This window comes from Zalophus californianus, chromosome 7 (assembly GCF_009762305.2).
Source record: "Zalophus californianus isolate mZalCal1 chromosome 7, mZalCal1.pri.v2, whole genome shotgun sequence".
In the NCBI taxonomy this organism is placed as follows: Eukaryota; Metazoa; Chordata; class Mammalia; order Carnivora; family Otariidae; genus Zalophus; species Zalophus californianus.
In genome coordinates, this window is record NC_045601.1 from 42,746,611 (window position 1) to 42,765,742 (window position 19,132).

A 19,132-nucleotide genomic window follows, 5' to 3' on the forward strand; every position below is an offset into this window, starting at 1 on the left:
AATTAACTGAATTTAAAAAGTCTGACATAATTCTTCCACGTTATATGTAATCACGAGAAGAATCACTGCAATAATTACCCAAAGGAATATTAAAGGTAACAAAAGAGATGTTCAGTCTTAAATGTAAATTCAAATGTATAGTGTATCTATAATAATAGATCAAAGTGAAAGTGTATCTGCAATTTCTAACAGTAATAAACATGTTAGCTTGCAAATACTGTATTCTTCAATGAAATAAGAAAGCAGATCAAGGATAAAATGTTGGATCGTCTTATCAACCGGGCACCTTTCAGGACAGTTTTTCAGGGTAGTGTTCTACACATGTAACTGAACTGTTTGTTATTATTCTAAAGCCAGTACTTTATTTGCAGAGTCTGCACATCAAAATGTAACAAATAATTATTCATCAGGATTGGAAGGAATACCAAGTATTATTTCACAACTGCCACTGTGTGTTTCTTCTTCTCTGACACAACTGATACAGATCCAGGCTTGCTATGTTTGAGATGATTCACCTCCTTTCGTGGGCAAGCTTCCTTCATGATGCGCTGTTCCTGGATCTGGCTGTAGATAGATTTTGGTAGATGAGGGTGACAAGCATTGCGTTTTATATGAGGATGATATTGAAATTTCTCCTTCAACTTCTGGTTATAATCTTTGGCTGCTTTTTCTCGTGATGTAAGCACACCCAATTTTTCAGAAGCATTAGCTTTCCATAGACGAATGTTCATTTCATCAGATCCACACATAATATATTTGCTGTCAGAAGTCCATTTTACACAGATAACATGTTGCATTCTCTTTGTGTGATAGACTTCTCTGCTTCTACTTTTGTCCACAGGAAAGATATGAACAGATTTATCAAAACTAGCAGACACAAACTCTTTCCCAGTGGGAGAATAATCCACATCAAGCACTGCAGATACATGATCCATATGTACCATTACGGGAGTGTCCAGTGTACGCATATCAAAAGTATACAAGTTGTAATCTTCATTCGCTGCAGTAAAAATGAAAGCTTCCATAGGGTTCCAACAAATTGTATTTGTTCTCATATCTAAAATGACCTTTTCCAGGGGAGTAGCTTGCCTCATATCATATAGTACTATATTCCTGTCAGAAGCGCAACTTCCCAAGAGAAATGTCTCAATTGGGTTAAATTTAACACTACTTATACTGTCGAATCCCCAGGTCATTGAACATACAGGACTTGTTCTTTGTTCATCCCAAATGTCCACTTGCTGTCCACATGTGGCAAAAACAGCTTCTTTCCAGTGATGATCAATTCCCGTATACACTGTCTTTCCTAATATTGTATGCAATGGTTCCTCCTCTTCTCCATAGCCCGGTCCATCCATTTTCCACTGCTTCACAGTTTTGTCATCACCAACAGTAAAAAAAGTAGTCCCACAAAAGCGAGTACCTATTCCTCATACAAAACCTTCATGTGCTTGTATTGTACGGATACATTTTCATTTAGTCAAGTTCCAAATTCTAACCTCTCCATCACATGCCCCAGACAGGACAGTAGCCAGGCTCTTTAGATGCTTTGCCAAGCAATTGACTCCATCTCGGTGGCCATCCAGAGAAGCAAGGAATGATTTTGCAAATACCCGTTCCAGTTTGGCAGCATTTAAAGCTCTTACGTATTCTCGTGGGACCTCAAAAGGATGTAAGGTAGGATCATAGTTTCTTGGAACTCTTTGAAAGTCCAGCTTGGTTTCGCGTACATAGTTGTCCGGGTTCCGGCTCAGCATCTTCACCTTCATTTTGGCGGCTAGTTGTCCCAGACCCCCTAAGCCTTTCCTCCACGTTCGGGTTACCCCGGCCTCCTCAGCCACATGCTCCAGAACTCTTATGTTTCTTATTTATCCATCTTCATCACCAGTAAATCCACTTTTACCCTCTGAATAAGCTAAAATTTATATAATATGTATTAAAATTGGCTTGTTAAAGGAAGTATTCATGTAATTTATTAAAATGGCCTTTCTCCATCAGACTGGTATTGAATAAAACTAGGATTACATTAATAAAAATATTAGTTTACAATAAGCATAAGGTTTTAAATTACCTTGCATGTTTGCCTCATAATGCATAGTTGGAGATGTAATCAAAACTTTGAAAACTATTTAAGTGAAAGAGTGTTATCTGCTTAACTTGATAAAAAATATTTAAAGCATGACTTTCAAATTATAAACAAAACAAAATTTTGCAGCATTTAATACTGTCATCATATATACATACACATATACTTATAAATGATATTTATATAGATTAGCTTATATATAACTCTTTTAATTACATTTAAATTACTGCTATTTTGCAAAGGAAGGAAAGGATACCTGGTGAACTTAAATGCTTTGATCAATTAGTTAGTCAAGAGGAAGTGTTAAGATTTCAGGCCAGATGATCTGAACTGTGAGTCATATAGTGCTGCTATTACACTATTATTATTTCTGTGTATTTACCATCTGATATTTATTAAATTTTAACTGGCTGACAAAATTATTAACAAAGATGAAAATAAGTACAACATTCAGCAAGAAATTGAAAATACCTTACTATCTCAGCCCAAACTTAAGTTAAATTCTCACTGGGTAGAATTCATTTTTAAAGGAATAAAACCTAACTGAAAAAATATATATGTAACTAAGAGGTTGTTCCTTTATTCCAAACTCCCATTACATTGACTAAAGTACATTTCCTGGAAATTTTTATGTGGTTTCAAATAACAAAGCCAAAATCTAATCAGCTGTGCTGTATATTACCTGAAAAATATTAAACTAATAAAAAAGGAATAGCTTTCAAAGAGGCTAAGAAATTAGTTACGAGTTATTGTATCTTGACTTTGGCCTATGGAGAGCTTGGCATACCAGTGAATACAAGTACCCACTCTTGTTGGATTTATAGTGATGTTAGATGCAAAAAACTGGTAGAATATGAGAATCCAGACTCTTTAAAATCACCTACCTCTCCTTTTTCTAATCATATTTTTTACCATGTAATTTTAATTTTTCTATCTATATGGAGTGGTGAAATTAGATGCCTGAGTTCGATTGAATCTAGATCTACCATGTACCACATGTGTGACTGGGAAATATTCAACTCATAGTGATTTAATTCTCTCACATATAAGTGAAACTAATGGTAGCATTAATGTCCCAGGATCACTGAATGAGTTAATACATGAGAAATCCTTAGAAGATGGTCTGGCATTAAAAAAGTGGTTAAAAAGTGCTAGATAACACTAAATAGTAATTAACATGCATTAACTTTCACAGTGGACCGGGTAATAAAGTAGACTTTTTTATGCACGACCTTCTTAACCTTTTAACCTTACAACTCATTTAGAAGAGAAGAAAGTAGAATGTATAAGTGATTATAAATATCATTTATAAGATAATTTTTTAGATGAGGAAAATGCACATAAAGAGGATCCCACTGATTATCAGTGATTACTAATATCCCAAAATGTTTTATAGGCATAAAATTTCTCACTTATGTCTGTGATTCTTAACATACTAATCTCCTGTGAATTTGGTAACAATGATTCAATCCCTAAGAAAGTAACACATTTTAAGAGATAAAAATGTTAAATTACTTCATGTACCTGCAAAGCTAAAGATTAAACTTTCAAAAGTGAAGAGTGACCTTGCAAGGTACTGTCTTCTTATGAGATTTTATTTGGCCTCAGATGATAGTTCCATTTTGCCGCTTTATAAATTTGAGGACAATTTTTTGTCTACCCTTTTTATGGAGTGCTTCTGAAATCCTAATTTGGATCTTGTAATTTGTCCGATCTTAATATTTAGAAGACAGTCCTATACATTCTATTTTAATATCAACTCCCCTGAGGTTATCTACGCAAAATTTTCATCAGCTATTTAATTCGGTTTAACATTCTATGTTCAATTGTCATATGATGTGATTATAAATAGATGGATCCAGAAAGTGGAGTAGAGATTTTTTTTTTTTCTGGACCTCACATTTCTGGATGAAAGACTAGGATAATCTTCCTGGCCTTTTTCATCCCCTTTCCTACTCTTCCCTAAGGGAGGGTGAATGATATCTGAATGAATCTGTGCTTGCAGGGTATGAGGAAAAGGAAATCGGTCCCTTCCTTTCTTTTAATCTCTCTCTTTCTCTCATTATCACCATCAATAGTATTGTCATCCTCATTACTGTCTTAACCTGTCTGCCTTCAGATAGGATATGTTCTACCAGCTTTCATGTACATGGCAAGTTTAAGGGAGTTTCCTCTGTTCCCTGAGGAAAGGTGCAGGAGGACTAGAATTGTCTAGAGTAGTTCGTAACTGGGTAGGTAAGTCTGTTTTCTTCTGGGATAAATTATCTGTGAGCTATTTTGGTCACAGATCCGACATCATACTTTTTAATCACTTTTTTGGTGATAAAAGTATGATTGGATTATATGTCAACCTCTTGATTAATTCTGACTTTTTGAAGAGGTATAATATTAGTCTTCCCCGAAAACTTTCAAAACATAGGACACTCACAGTGACTTTCATTGTGACCCCATACAAGTAGAGAAAAAGAAAAACAGGAGACTAGTTGTCAAGCCAAGCAATTTCTCTTTCCATATTTCTAGTCCACAGTGCTATTTCTTTGCCTTGAGCAGCTTTCCGTTTACCTATGTTCTCAACTATTTTCCCCTGGATATTTCACCACTGGAGAAGTGGATATGTATTCAGAAGCTGCTTGCGTGCAAACTTAGTACTGACTCTCCATTCACGTAAAATACTTCACTGAAATACTACGTAGAAGCCTTTTTAAATAAAATATATATTATGCAAACAAAAATTGTTATAATTTGGTGGGAAACATAAAAATATCAAAGCAACCACTCTGATACTATTGTAAGAGCAGTCAGAGGAAGCATATTTGTATTGAACTCTCAAGAGGCAGGAAAGATAACATTGTAGGTCATTTCTGCCTTTCATTTCTGTATTTGGACTCATTAAATACATTACTAAGCTCTCTAGAGATATATATACACAAGAATTAATTTGCCTAAAAACCTACTCCATTCCTTCGCAAAAAAAGCATAAAAGGTTTTTCATAGTCTATATTTATTAGGGTTAATAACTTGGTTTCTAGGTAAAACTCCTCAGTATAATTAGGAAATTAGAGGAAACAGTACAAAGAATAAAAGAAGTAGGAAGATGAAAATAGAATATTTTGAAGTACTGTTGTCATAATGTCTTTTATATGTAGTTGCGTCACCTAAAGCCCAGAAAGATCAGAAGAGCAGTGCATTTTCCTGGAAGAAATTCCAAAGACTTGAAAGAATTCAATACAGTGCGAGGTTTTAACAGATCATCTTTACTTGCCATATTAGTAGCATTGATTAATATTAAAAGGGCCTAATATGGTTTTAACATATACCAAGATCTTAATGCATTTCTTCACAGGAAGGAAGATTAGAAGCAAGGAAAGTAAAAAGGAAGTGAAAAAAATGACAATATTTTTTATTTTTCTGGAAAAGAGATGTATAAGCAGCATTCCACTAGTGATTTGGGCTTTATGATGATGGTTCAAGGTCTTTCTTTGAAATATTTGCATATAGGATATATACATGGAGAATAGCATCATACTAAATTTATTTAAGAAAGGTAAGATAAATAGATAAATAGATCTCTTAAATGTTTAACAATAAAATATTAACACAGGGACAGAAGAACAAATTTATCAAAGAATTTTCAGAAGAATGAGGAATTACCTGCTATAAACATGTTAGCAATGACCTTATGCTTCAATATTTAACACTAAATCTAACAGTCCAAACATGGATATGCATATATTAATACTTTCTTCTCTTCCACTTTTCCTTGTCTTTGTATTAGTAATAGCTGCAGTCAATTTTTCTTCTTCCCTCACTGGTATGTTTTTGCTTTAGAACATTTTTAGCTTCTAATGATGTTAATAAATGGAGCTACAGAAATCACTTAGCTATGATCAATTCTGACTACGTATGGGGTAAAATGGTGGTACACTTTTTTTTTCAGGGTATTCTTTTTATTTTATTTTATTTTATTTTATTATGTTATGTTAGTCACCATAGTACATGCCCTCCTTAATACCACGTCACCAGGCTAATCCATCCCCCCATCCCCCTCCCCTCTAAAACCCTCAGATTGTTTCTCAGAGCCCATAGTCTCTCATGGTTCATCTCTCCCTCCGATTTCACCCCCCTTCTTTTTCCCTTCCTTCTCCTAATGTTCTCCATGCTATTCCTTATGTTCTACAAATAAGTGAAACCATATGATAATCGACTTTCTCTGCTTGACTTATTTCACTTAGCATAATCTCCTCCAGTCCCATCCATGCTGATGTAAAAGTTGGGTATTCATCCTTTCTGATTCTATGAGGCCAACATTACCTTAATCCCCAAAGCAGGCAATGACCCCATCAAAAGGAGAATTTTATACCAATATCCCTGATGAATATGGATTCCAAAATCCTCAACAAAATCCTAGCTAATAGGATCCAACAATACATTAAAAGAATCATCCACCACGACCAAGTGGGATTTATCCCCGGGATGCAAGGGTGGTTCAACATTTGCAAATCAATCAATGTGATAGAACACATTAATAAGAGGAGAGAGAAGACCCATATGGTCCTCTCAATTGATGCAGAAAAAGCATTTGACAAAATATAGCATCCTTTCCTGATTAAAACTCTTCAGAGTATAGGGATAGAGGGAACATTTCTCAAGTTCATAAAGTCCATCTATGAAAAACCCCCAGAGAATATCACCTCAATGGGGAAAAGCTGAGAGCCTTTCCCTTAAGATCAGGAACACGTCAAGGATGCCCACTCTTGCCACTATTGTTCAACATAGTACTAGAAGTCCTAGCAAGAGCAATAAGACAACAAAAAGAAATAAAAGGTATTCAGACTGGCAAAGAAGAAGTCAAACTCTCTCTTTTTGCAGATGACATGATACTTTATGTGGAAAACCCAAAAGACTCCACCCCCAAATTACTAGAACTCATACAACAATTCAGTAATGTGGCAGGATACAAAATCAATGCACAGAAATCAGTTGCTTTCTTATACACTAACAATGCAACTTTAGAAAGAGAAATTAGAGAAACGACTCCATTTACTATAGCACCAAAAACCATAGGATACCTTGGAATAAACCTAACCAAAGAGGTAAAGGATCTATACTATAGGAATTACAGAACACTCATGAAAGAAATTGAAAAAGACACAAAAAGATGGAAAAACAGTCCATGCTCATGGATCGGAAGAATAAACATTGTTAAAATGTCTATGCTACCCAGAGCAATCTATACCTTCAATGCCATCCCGATCAAAATTCCAATGACATTTTTCAAAGTGCTGGAACAAATAATCCTAAAATTTGTATGGTGGTACACGTATTTAAAGTTCCAAACAAATCTTAAGGTGTAGAAAACACAGGCCTAATGGCCTAAGATAAAAACTGCTGTTTGACAGTCTATGTGAAAAAACAAAACAAACCAATCTCCTGTCTTTTTCTCCTTCTGGCTCCTATACAAATATTTGATATGTATCTGCTCACTGTTTAAAAATTACAATTTGATACTTGAAAACATCTGTGGTTCTTGCTGGCATGAAAGAATTTTTTGTTGTTTAAAAATACAATGTCAAATCCCCAGGAAAGAGCTATTCTTAGTTTTCTATTAATTTTTCTCATATAGTAATGAAATACTTATAAAATATTAAAATAAATGCTCTACATATTATACATTCTTAGGCAAAGTATACATTAATTAATGTTTCTCCTTGCTCCTATGGCAACAATTGTATCGAATAAACAGATTGGAGATATTTTATATTTCAATTATACTAATTATAATTCAATATATCATATTACAGTAATTTCAGTTGTAATAAGACAATTTTGCACTGGTACAAACTTAAGGGGGCAAAATGAACAACTCAGCAAAAAGCAACTTCCTCTAATTTTCTATGCTAATTACTGAAGCTGCATTTGATATAAAAAAATTCAATCTTTCTCAATTTTCCAAGTTTCCACTTCTCAATTCTAAATACAAGCCATTACTTCACCTACAATATACACTTTGTACTTATTTTATAGCTTTTTCTTTCTTAACCCATCACATGATTTAAAAAAAAAAAATTGTCTTCTTTGAAGCTACTTTCCACTGCCTCCTGAAGACATAAACCAAGTCCAGGGAAATATTTCTTAGGCTAATCTTAATTAATACAGAGTCAATATCATCATGTAGGTTTATAGAGTTGCTTATGGATGAATATTCTAGATAGATATCTTTGGATATCATAATCTCACATAAAATATGCAAAAGTATCAGTTCAGTTCACATAAATAGCCGTATGTATCATCATTTTTATATTTAACTTCCTTCAGAAAAGAGGACTGAGGTCTGCAAACCTGTAACTTTCTTTTCTCCTTCCCAGGAATTGCCTTACATGTAAGAACAGACTAAATACAGTCCTTTGTTCATCTGAACAAATTATTTGAACAGGCTGATATTCTTTCTATCCTGAGTGCACTCCACCACTTTTCAAACAAGTATTTCAGATTTTTAATGAAACCAATGACCACAAAATTTGCACCTGTAAAAGATCTCAAATTTACTTTCCAGAGCTCTTTTCCAATAAGGACTTCAGTAAAATAACATGTAAAATATATTCTTGATTTGTTAGAAACAATATTAATTCTTACTGAGAAATAGTAGCTTGGCTACTAAAGAAAAAATGGACATTCAGTATCTTGTGGATTTTATTTTAATTAAGTTAAACACAACATAGACTTAAGTTTAAGGAATTTGAATTCTTCCCACAACTATCTGTGCGATCTTCAGGAAGTTATTTAATAAATATTGGAAACATTTTCTTTATTCATAATATGAGAGGTTTGACCACCTGATTCCTAGGATACTTTCCAGATTTAAAATCTTGTGACTTTATAAAAATTCAGCAAAAACATGATTCCTATCTTATATAATATTCTAAGTATTAAAAAGGCAAAGGTATTAACTCAGGTATGATTTGGAACGTATTCTATATTGAACAGAGCTATGTGACCTAAAGATTTACAGATTTAATTTTACAGTTGAGGACTTCAAGTGGCTAATTTACTTTTTTGAGGGGGCGGGTGGGAAAGGTCATCAGAAGAGAAGATCTTCCAATCTACATACTTTGCTTCCACTATAGTAACATTTAAATTTGGAAATTGTTGTCCAAATGTACCATGTACATTGTTTGTATAAGTTTCCCATTTCACTTGATTTACCCTATTATTTTTAACCTTGATTTTATCACTTGTTTTATTCAAAGCTATGTTATTTAAATCAGTAAACATCAATGGCCTTAACCAATAAAGCTAAATTTTTTTTTTTTTTAGCTAATAATATTTTCATAGTTAGGAGCAAACATGTAAAAATTGAAAGGGGGGAAAGTTATTTTATAAATTATCCTAATAATTTTCTTTCTACTTGCTGCATTTTTCACATTCTAAAGTTTATTGCAAGGTGCCATTAATTGGTGGAAATTGGTTATATTTATCTGGTAATAGCTTCATGATTGTGGAACTGAATGAGCTCACATGAGAAATGAATAGTATTACTTAAAATTTTCAAATCTGAGTGTATTAGAAAAAAAGCCTAAGAAGAAATAAGGAGTTTTCCAAAGCAATCATTTAAAAAGGATACAAAAGTTTTATATTAATTTGCTATCCTTATGAGAGATAATATTCAAATGTAAACACAATAAAGGCAGATTAGTCTGAACAGTCAAAAGCTATCTCAAAGTCTTCAAATATACTTATTTACACTCAGTCTATTGAATAGCTATGAGTATGTACAGTTAGAAATTAGTGGTATCAATCCTTTTTCCAGAATAACCTACAACTGTTATAAAAGGTAACTGGGGTGCTAGTTTGGATCTATCTGCTATATAAACTTTAATAAAATAGTTTAACTTTCTGAGTTTCTATTGCCTTATCCCTTTAAGGATGTCCATAATAAGCTTTTACAAATTTCCAAAATATTCACCTTATAGTATTTTTTCTTTATATTATCAGAGAAGATGAAGAGAGCCTAAATATTGAAAAATAAAAAGTAAGTAAGTCAGTAAATAAATAAGATGTTCTAGTAGGTGGAAGAGAATCTGAATCAGTAAAAGTTCACATATAAAGAAGGAAAAATAATCTGGATCATGGAAATATATAACAGGGAATGGTTTGTCTCACAGAGAAGCCATCTGCAGGAAATAAGGGAAGCAATAAAAAGCAATAGAGGAATATTCTTCAAAAATAAGAAAAAAGTAGCACTCGGATAAAGAGTTGAAGCCAGAGAAATGTATCAAGCAGTGAAAAAGGAAATTCCTAACTTTACATCTCTAGCGACAGACAAGAGAGATTTAAAAGTTCGGAGAAAGTAGGAAATGGAAGCTCTGGCTTTATATGTTTAAGGTAAGATGCTAGTAGCTCTGAGGTGTAATAGTTGTTAGGCTCTTTGGTAATCGGTTTCTGTATTCTTTGTCAGAAGTAATCATAAGACTGAAAATATTAGAACAAAATTGGTTTTTAGAAAACTGAAGCCCAATATTAGAGAGAAAAATGTAATAAAAGAATCTATACATCTTAGTCAAGAAAAATAATTTGCCCAAGGTCTAAGAAAACCTACAAATTCAATAACTATGACATGTTACTACTTTCTGAGAAATCATGAAGCAATACAAAGACTGGATATAGGAAAATGACCTTCCTCTTTTTGAAACAGGGAAGATACATTCCACAATCCACTAGCTTAGTGAGCATGACAGTAAATTAATATTAAAGACAAAACCAAAAGCTTCTGTTGTAAGTGTCTACAGTAGGAAGATGTGGGCAATAGATGTTACATGGTCTCCCTAATATCAGTGATAATAGAGCATATTGCTATTACATTATTATCCAATACCTTTCAGTGTTTATAAAATTGAAGTTCTAAAAAGTTAGACATTTAACAAATAGCACACAGCCTGTAAGTGACAATTCCTGATCTAGAATTTAGTTCTCCTATCTTCAAATTCCATGTTCTTTCCATGACATACCACCTAACCTTGGAATGTTAAGGTTGTAACATTGGAGATGCAAGGAACTTATAATATTTTATTTTTAAAAAATACATTGTAGGGCGTCTGGGTGGCTCAGTTGGTTAAGCGACTGCCTTCGGCTCAGGTCATGATCCTGGAGTCCCTGGATCGGGTCCCACATCGGGCTCCCTGCTCAGCAGGGAGTCTGCTTCTCCTTCTGACCCTCCCCCCACTCATGTGCTTTCTCTCTCTCGTTCTCTCTCTCAAATAAAGTCTTTAAAAAAATTTAAAAAAAAATTAAAAAATAAAGAATAAAAAATACATTGTAGACTATGAATCAGTTGTGTATTGCTGTGTAACAAACCAGCACCAAAATTAATGCTTGACATCAATGAACATTTATTTATTTGTTGATACTTTGAACCTGCACTTTAGGTTGGGCTCAGCTTATTCAATTGCTCTGATCTCAGCTGGGGTTCCCTCTTAAATCTGTACTCAGCCACAAAGTCAGGAAGGAGCTCTGTTTCCTGTTACTTGCTGATTTATATCTGGGAAAACATTGGTGGGCCGGGCAACTGGGCCCTTTGTTCCTTGTCACACAGTTGGCTAGCCAGAGCTTGTTCACATTTCTGCTTGGAAGGCTGACAAGAGAGAAGACGAATGATCAATGACCTCAGGCTAAGCTCCGAAGGGGAACTGCACAATGCCACTTCCTCTGAACTCTCTTGGCCAAATCAAGTCTCAAGGCCAGCTTGCTTTGATCACCTCCTCTTCATCCAGTGGGTGAGGGAGGGATTTCTGAACTAGCAAACATGACACCTGAGACCGGACAAATGAGATTGACAGCAGTTTATTAATCATATACCTCACATCCCAGGGGAAGGGGAGACCACACAGTGGTTGTACTTGAGGACAGAGAGAACAAGCAAGGGTTGTGGGAGGCAGGCTTTATTTTGCAGGCTGGCAGGGAGATGTAACCCTTAGGTTGAATAGTGGGTGGGATGCAGCTGGTCTGGCTGATGGGCGAAGGAGCTGGGTGAACAGCCTTTCTCACTGGGAGGGAGGTAGACCTGGTGAGGGCAGAGAAACTCTCCGTTAGGCTTGGGTCCCTGTGAGATGCAAAGCTGCCACCTGGCACTTAATGTTGCATATTAGTGTCAGGCTTAACATCACCCAGCCCAGACTAGGAACAGCCTCCAGTTCTTTAGTGGCCATGTACCCTGCTGATGAACTGAACTGAAACCCTGTATTCTAGGATCCCTTTCCTGCATTGTTGTGGGCAAATGTTGGCCTTTGGAAAAATCTGCATGAGATTTGGAAGTGAAAGTGAGGCAGCAGCGATGGTAATGTTTGGAAAAGGAGTGTAAGGGAGATGCTACGGAGATTTATACATGGTGCCAAAGTCCTGCTGGTTTTCTTTATTGAGCGACCTCTCAAGGCACAGTCAGTCCTGTGGTTTCTCCACTTTCCATGAATTTTTGTCAAAAATGTGAAGGGTCTGAGATTTTACCCGACTTGCGATCTAACAAATTGGCCTGACATTGTTTCATGGATGCTGGCAGAAAAACACAAAACTCCTGGGTCAGAATCGAAGGACTTTATTATTCACAGCACAACAGGCAGCATGAACCTCATGTTTGTGTCGGTCCTCCTGTCCCTCGAAAACCCACAGAGGCAACACAGAATTGCATAGGAGACACTTTATATAAAAACTGAGGAATGCTGAGCTGAGGACAGCCTAATCTTTTGGAGGTGGTATGAGCAAACTTTCCCAACCTCTGCACCTGAGAAAGACAGTATCTTTATTATATTGGTAAACAAACAAATATACTCTTTTCTCTGGTAGGAGAGATCATCTATCTTCAAAGTTGTTTGCTCTCCAAACATCCTGGATGCTTAGATCCCTAATTAAGGGAGCCAGCTTCTCCTGCGGGTTACCTATCTCACTGACATTGGGTACTGGAAGCAGGGAGGACAACTGTGTCCAGTCTGCACTTGTCGGTTCCGGTTAATTCTCATGGTTTCAAACTTTGTCTGTCTCTCCCTCAGTACAAGTCTATCTTGCTAACTGCCCGGCACCAGGGGTAGAAGCAACAGATATTCATATTCAATAGTCATTCATTGTTTAGCTCCCACCGTTGTCTGGACCTGATTTTCTCAAATAAATCTCTTATTCCATATAAATCTTACTGTTTCCACTTCTCCCATTACATTCAATGTCTTAATGGGGGAAACTACAAAGTCATGTTGCAAAGGTTGAGGAGTATACCACAGATTATTAAGAAATGATTAATTTATTCTTTGTAACTTTATGTACTGGCATTAGATCAATGGGCTTATAGGGAGGCTGATTTCAACTCAATAAACATGAAGCCTTAATGAACATAAAAGCCAGAGCCATCCAGAGATGAATCTGTCAGAAACTGGTGAGTTCCCTTGAACTTCAAAGTCTTCAGGTTTAATTTAGATTAGCATGTGGCAAGGAATGAAACAATTGTGAGGTCATGTGTATCTCTCTAAATAACAAGTACCAAAAACAGGTACATGGGAGTCAGTGTCAGTAAAATGGTAAATAAGCATCAGTTTAGGTCCAAAAAATAAGGGAGAGATGGAAATGATGTCAGGTTCAACTCTATGGATCTAGAATGGGACTTTCTTAAAAACTGAGGTACTGCAGGTGTTGGTAAGAAAATGGAGTATTAAAATAATCAAAATAAGATTCTAAATAAAATGAGAAAAAATGACAAGACGGTGGTAAAATAAAGTGAAGAAGGGCATGCCCATAAGAGAACTTCTTTAAAAAAAAGATTTTAGTTTTAAGTAATTATACCCAATGTGGGGCTCAAACTGACAACCTGGAGATCAAGAGTCGCATGCCCTACTGACTAAGCCAGGCAGGCGCCCTGAGAACATTTTTTTTTTTAAGATTTTATTTATTTTTTGACAGAGAGAGAGAGACAGTGAGAGAAGGAACACAAGCAGGGGGAGTGGGAGAGGGAGAAGCAGGCTTCCCGCGGAGCAGGGAGCCCGATGCGGGGCTCGATCCCAGCAACCTGGGATCATGACCTGAGACGAAAGCAGATGCTTAACAACTGAGCCACCCAGGCGCCCCTGAGAACATTTTTTTAATGCAAGCAATTATAAAAACAAGATTAACAACTATTCATAAATCTACATCAGAATATTTTCCCTGAGACATTTTGTTATAAATATTTTTTTAAAGATTTTATTCATTTATTTGAGAGATAGAGAATGAGAGATAGAGAGCATGAGAGGGAAGAGGTTCAGAGGGAGAAGCAGACTCCCTGATCAGCAGGGAGCCTGATGTGGGACTCGATCCCAGGACTCCAGGATTATGACCCGAGCCGAAGGCAGTTGCTTAACCAACTGAGCCACCCAGGCGCCCAATATTACATAATTTACATAAAAGGTTTTTATTCTGTTTTTTATTGACATATCAACATATTACATATTACCATTTTTTAAAAACCTCAAATATCATTTTAGTGGCCACTATAGTTTCAGCCATAGTATATCATGATTTAATTGAACATACTGATGGGTATTTTCATATTTTCTACTTATTTAGTAATATAAAGTTAATACATTTATAAATAAAATATGATAAATATAATATAAATAACAATATGTTCAAATTTATATGTATTTCCAATTATTTCTTTTTTAAATTTTTATTTTATTTTTAAGTAACTCAACACCCAACAAGGGGTTTGAACCCACCATCCTGAGATCAGGAGTCCCATGCTCTTCTGACTGAGCCAGCCTCATGCCCCTCCAATTATTTCTTTTACTTGCTATATCAAAACATGTAAACTACTTAAGGACTTTTAATACCTATAATTAAATTGCCTTTTATGTATCTCATACCTCTTTATCCTGTAAGAGGTTTATCATCTTACTATAAACTCCCCTACAATTAGGGTTTATATTAAATTTTAAACTTTGTTAATATGAAAGGGAAATATGGTGCTTTGTGTATTTCATTTCAATTTTTGATAATTCACGAGATTCACTTTCCATACATTTATGAAGTACATGCATATGATGTTTTTCTAATTATTTATTAGACCCTAGACATTTTCTTTTGAAATAGCATTAACTATTTATAAGCAAGAAGTATTAGCTACTTTTTGGAAAATATTTTCCCATATTCATATTGGTCCTGTAGTCTTGCCTGTCCTTATTTTTGTCAAATAGCTATTTAAACTTTTCATGTAATTTGATCTATAAAAGTCTGCTTTCTCCTTTTCTTGAAAAATTAAATGTGCACATTTATTATTTCAAAGTTTTAGAAACTTTGTTCACTTTTTTCTTTAACTATTTGATACACTTGAAACATAGTTCAGAATTAAGATAATTGCCACTGTAAGATAAATATCACTTTAGAGCCTCTCCCTCAATTGACGTATAATGCCAACTTTATCATGTAACCATTGCATGTCCTTAGTTCCCTTCTGTGGTGACACATGCCTATTTTTCTGGTGCAAAGTACTGTCACTATGGGTTATTTCAAACTACCAATGTGATGTTCCTGAAAGGAGAGTTGGTAAGACGTGCAGAAACAGCTCTTGTGGGCTTTTACCCAGAGGCTCCAACATGCTCCAGTTCTATGTCTGGGCTATATTTTCCTACTCACCAAATTGCCTGCTCTTCTATTATTCACATTGGCTTATAATGTGCTTTAATATCTGTGAAAACATTTAGCTATAATTAATCTTTTACCAAAATTGTCTAAGTATCCTATCATTTAAAAAAATTTAAAAAGATTTATTTATGTATTTTTTTATTGGGGGGGAGAGAGAGAGAGCATGAGCAGGGGGAGGGGCAGAGGGAGAGGACAGAGAATCTTAAGCAGACTCCCCACTGAGTGCAGAGCCCCACAGGAGGCTCAATCTCATGACCTTGAGGTCATGACCTGAACCAAAAGCAAGAGTCAGAAGCTTAATCAGCTGAGCCACACAGGTTCCCCCAAGTAACCCATCATTTTTACAGAAAATTTAATTATATTTACTAAAATCTCTATTGGTATTACATTTAATCTGTAAATTAACTTTGAGGAAATGACATATTTACAATAGTCAAAAACTTCCATCAAGAAAAAGTATGTTTTTTCAAGTCTTAGTTTATATTTTGTAGAACTTTATTCTTGTTTTTTTTTCCTCTTACATTCATTACTTTACTTATTTTAGGGTATGTTTACATTTCCATTGGTGAGCATTTACCTATTTATGTTATTGTGAAAGAATGGAAGTCTTTTAATTTAACTATATGTCTTACAATTGATTTTTGCTAAATGATTCCTTTGCTATTAGTATTCTGTAGTACTGAATCAGAGTACTGCAGTGGCTTTGGTCTATGTTAGGAGACTCTCCAGGTAGACAGGATGGTGCAGTGGCTAGGAATCTAAGATCTACTACAACACAAACTGTATGTGAATCCTGTTGTACTGGCTGTGTACACTTGAACCAATACTTAATTTCTTGTTTTATCAATTTTCTGCATACCTTCATCATTTCCCACATACAGAGAAAATCTGTAGCACAAATTCCTGGAAATGGATTGCTGGTCAAAAGCTATCTATAATTTAAAATGTTGATGGATATCCCTGGTTGCTCTCCACACATACATACATACCATACCAATTTATACACCCACAAGTATAGTATAATAGCTCTTATTTACTATATTCAGAAATTGACCAATAAGAATCATTTTAGACTTTTGTCTCTGTCTGATAGGTGAAACATTTATGTATAACTAGAGTTTCATCTTATCTTTCTCATATTATAAGAGAGATTAAACATCTTTTCATATGTTTAAAAGCTCTTTTGGGGACGCCTGCATGGCTCAGTCGGCTAAGCATCTGCTTTCGGCTCAGGTCATGATCCCAGGGTCCTGGGATCGAGTCCCCCATCCGGCTCCTTGCTCAGGGAAGAGACTGCTTCTCCCTCTGCCACTCCCCCTGCTTGTGCTCTCTTGCTCTCTGACAAATAAATAAATAAAATCTTTTAAAAATAATAATAAATAGAAGCTCTTTTTATATCCTTTTTATGAACTATCTTTTCCCCATTTCTCTATTTTTTGTTGTTGTTTTTTGCACTGGCTTATAAGTTTATTATCTGTAAATAATTTTTACATAATTACTGGATGAGTTGAAAATATTTATAGTGTCTAAAGGAACTTGTAAATTATTTTTTTAATATTTATAATTAAATATTGGTTCAATTTAAAATTAATTGCTTTTTAAGATGTGAGGAATGGATCCAACTTTATTTTTTCACAGTGTGACTTCCAGGTTCCAGTCCAATACTCAGATATTCATATTTTGCCACTTAGTACAATATTTTACATTTCTATTTGCATTTGGAACTTTAATGGTATTTTCTCTTAGCATTCTATTGCTTGTTTAGTTTATTCATTAACTAATACTAGTTAATTAAAATTGAAAGTTGATTTAATATCTAATAGGATAAGTTCCTCCTTGTTGCTTTTCTTTCATAATTCTTTGAACATATTTGTTAATTACTTACCTTAATATCAATCTGACTAAACAATCACCTATATTCTGTAGGCATTTTTTCCCCTTGGGATTGTCTTAAATTTATAGACCATTTTAGGGGAAAGTGGCATCTTTAGACTATAAGTCTTCCGGAAGGAAGGTGCATTATTACACTTGACTAAGATATTTTAATGTCTCTCTTTTTAAAAAAAAATTATTTGAGAGAGAGAGGAGAGAGAGAAAGGGGTGAAGGGCAGAGGGAGAGGGAGAGAAGCAGACTCCCTGCTGAGTGTGGAGCCCTTTGAAGGGCTTGATTCCAGGAACCTGAGATCATGACCTGAGCCAAAATTAAGAGCCAGATGCTCAACCAACTAAGCCACCCAGGTGCCCCTTTCATGTCTCTTCAAAATACTTTAGTTAGTTTTATATAAATATTTCACCATTCTTACTCTTAGCCATAGGCATTTCATTTGTTGTTGCTATCATAAACGGGTCTCTTCTTTCATTATATATTTTCAATGAGTTTTGTTTTTACATTATTTATTAGTTTATCATTATGACTTATTTTAGTGTTTGTATCATTTTCCACTAGATCTCATAGTGGTGTTCCAAGTATATGATCACATCAACTAAATAAAGTAATTTTCAACCTCTGTTCCAATGTTTATACCTCTAATTCATTTTCTAATTTTTCCCACTAAACTTCAACATTTGATAGTAGAATTAGCAGACATAACTATCATTTTTAAAATTTTAATGTGAGTGTTCCTATGAATTATTCCTTTTGCATGATGGCATCCTGTGAATGAGTTAGATCATTTAGAATGATATGAAAGCATGTAAATATTACTACTTTACAGTTTTGTTTATCATCAAAAAAAGAGGTGTAGAATTCTATCAAAAGCATTTTTATCACTTATGTTAGTGATTTTTTTCTTGGATATGTTGAATTATAGATTTCTAAATAACAAACCATCTTTTCAGGCCTATAATTAATTCTGATTGTTTTCCTGGATTTCTGTAACTTACTAAAATTTTCCTTTCAGAATGAACTAATGGGTACTATAAGTTTTTTGCATGCTTGAAAATGTCTAATTAAAAAAATAAAATATAAAAATTATTAGACCATATGTAAATTCACAAAAAATGTGCTATAGAGTTTCCTGTCACCTTCTAGGTATAAATACTGGTATGACAAAATTTAAGACAAAATGACATTTTCCCATAGTGATGATATTATTTCCTTCTCTAAGGACCCACAAGATTATTTTTCCCACTGAATTTCAATAATTTTAAAGATTATTTCTGAGTGATGATAGTTTTCTATTTATTTTTCTTGAGTATATACCTTCAAAATATTTACATTGAAATCTCTATGCCTGGAAGGTTTTATTCTATTATACATTTTTATTTCATGGTAGTGGTGTTTTTCTCTTCTTAATCTTCCCAGTTATGTTTATTTGGATCTCCTGGGTCTCTCTTTGATATTTCATCTTTCAAATCATTTTAATGTTTTCTAAAAATCTTCCATTTCTTTTT

The 19,132-nt window shown here is 34.5% G+C and overlaps 1 protein-coding gene across 1 annotated transcript; it reads right to left on the reverse strand.

The window, feature by feature from the left end:
* Positions 1 to 345: 345 nt before the first annotated feature.
* Positions 346 to 1,839, reverse strand: LOC113926265 (DDB1- and CUL4-associated factor 13-like). The gene is given in 1 exon segment (XM_035728366.1): positions 346 to 1,839. A coding segment is annotated over 1 exon segment (1,338 nt). The 5' UTR covers positions 1,770 to 1,839; the 3' UTR covers positions 346 to 431.
* Positions 1,840 to 19,132: the final 17,293 nt, after the last annotated feature.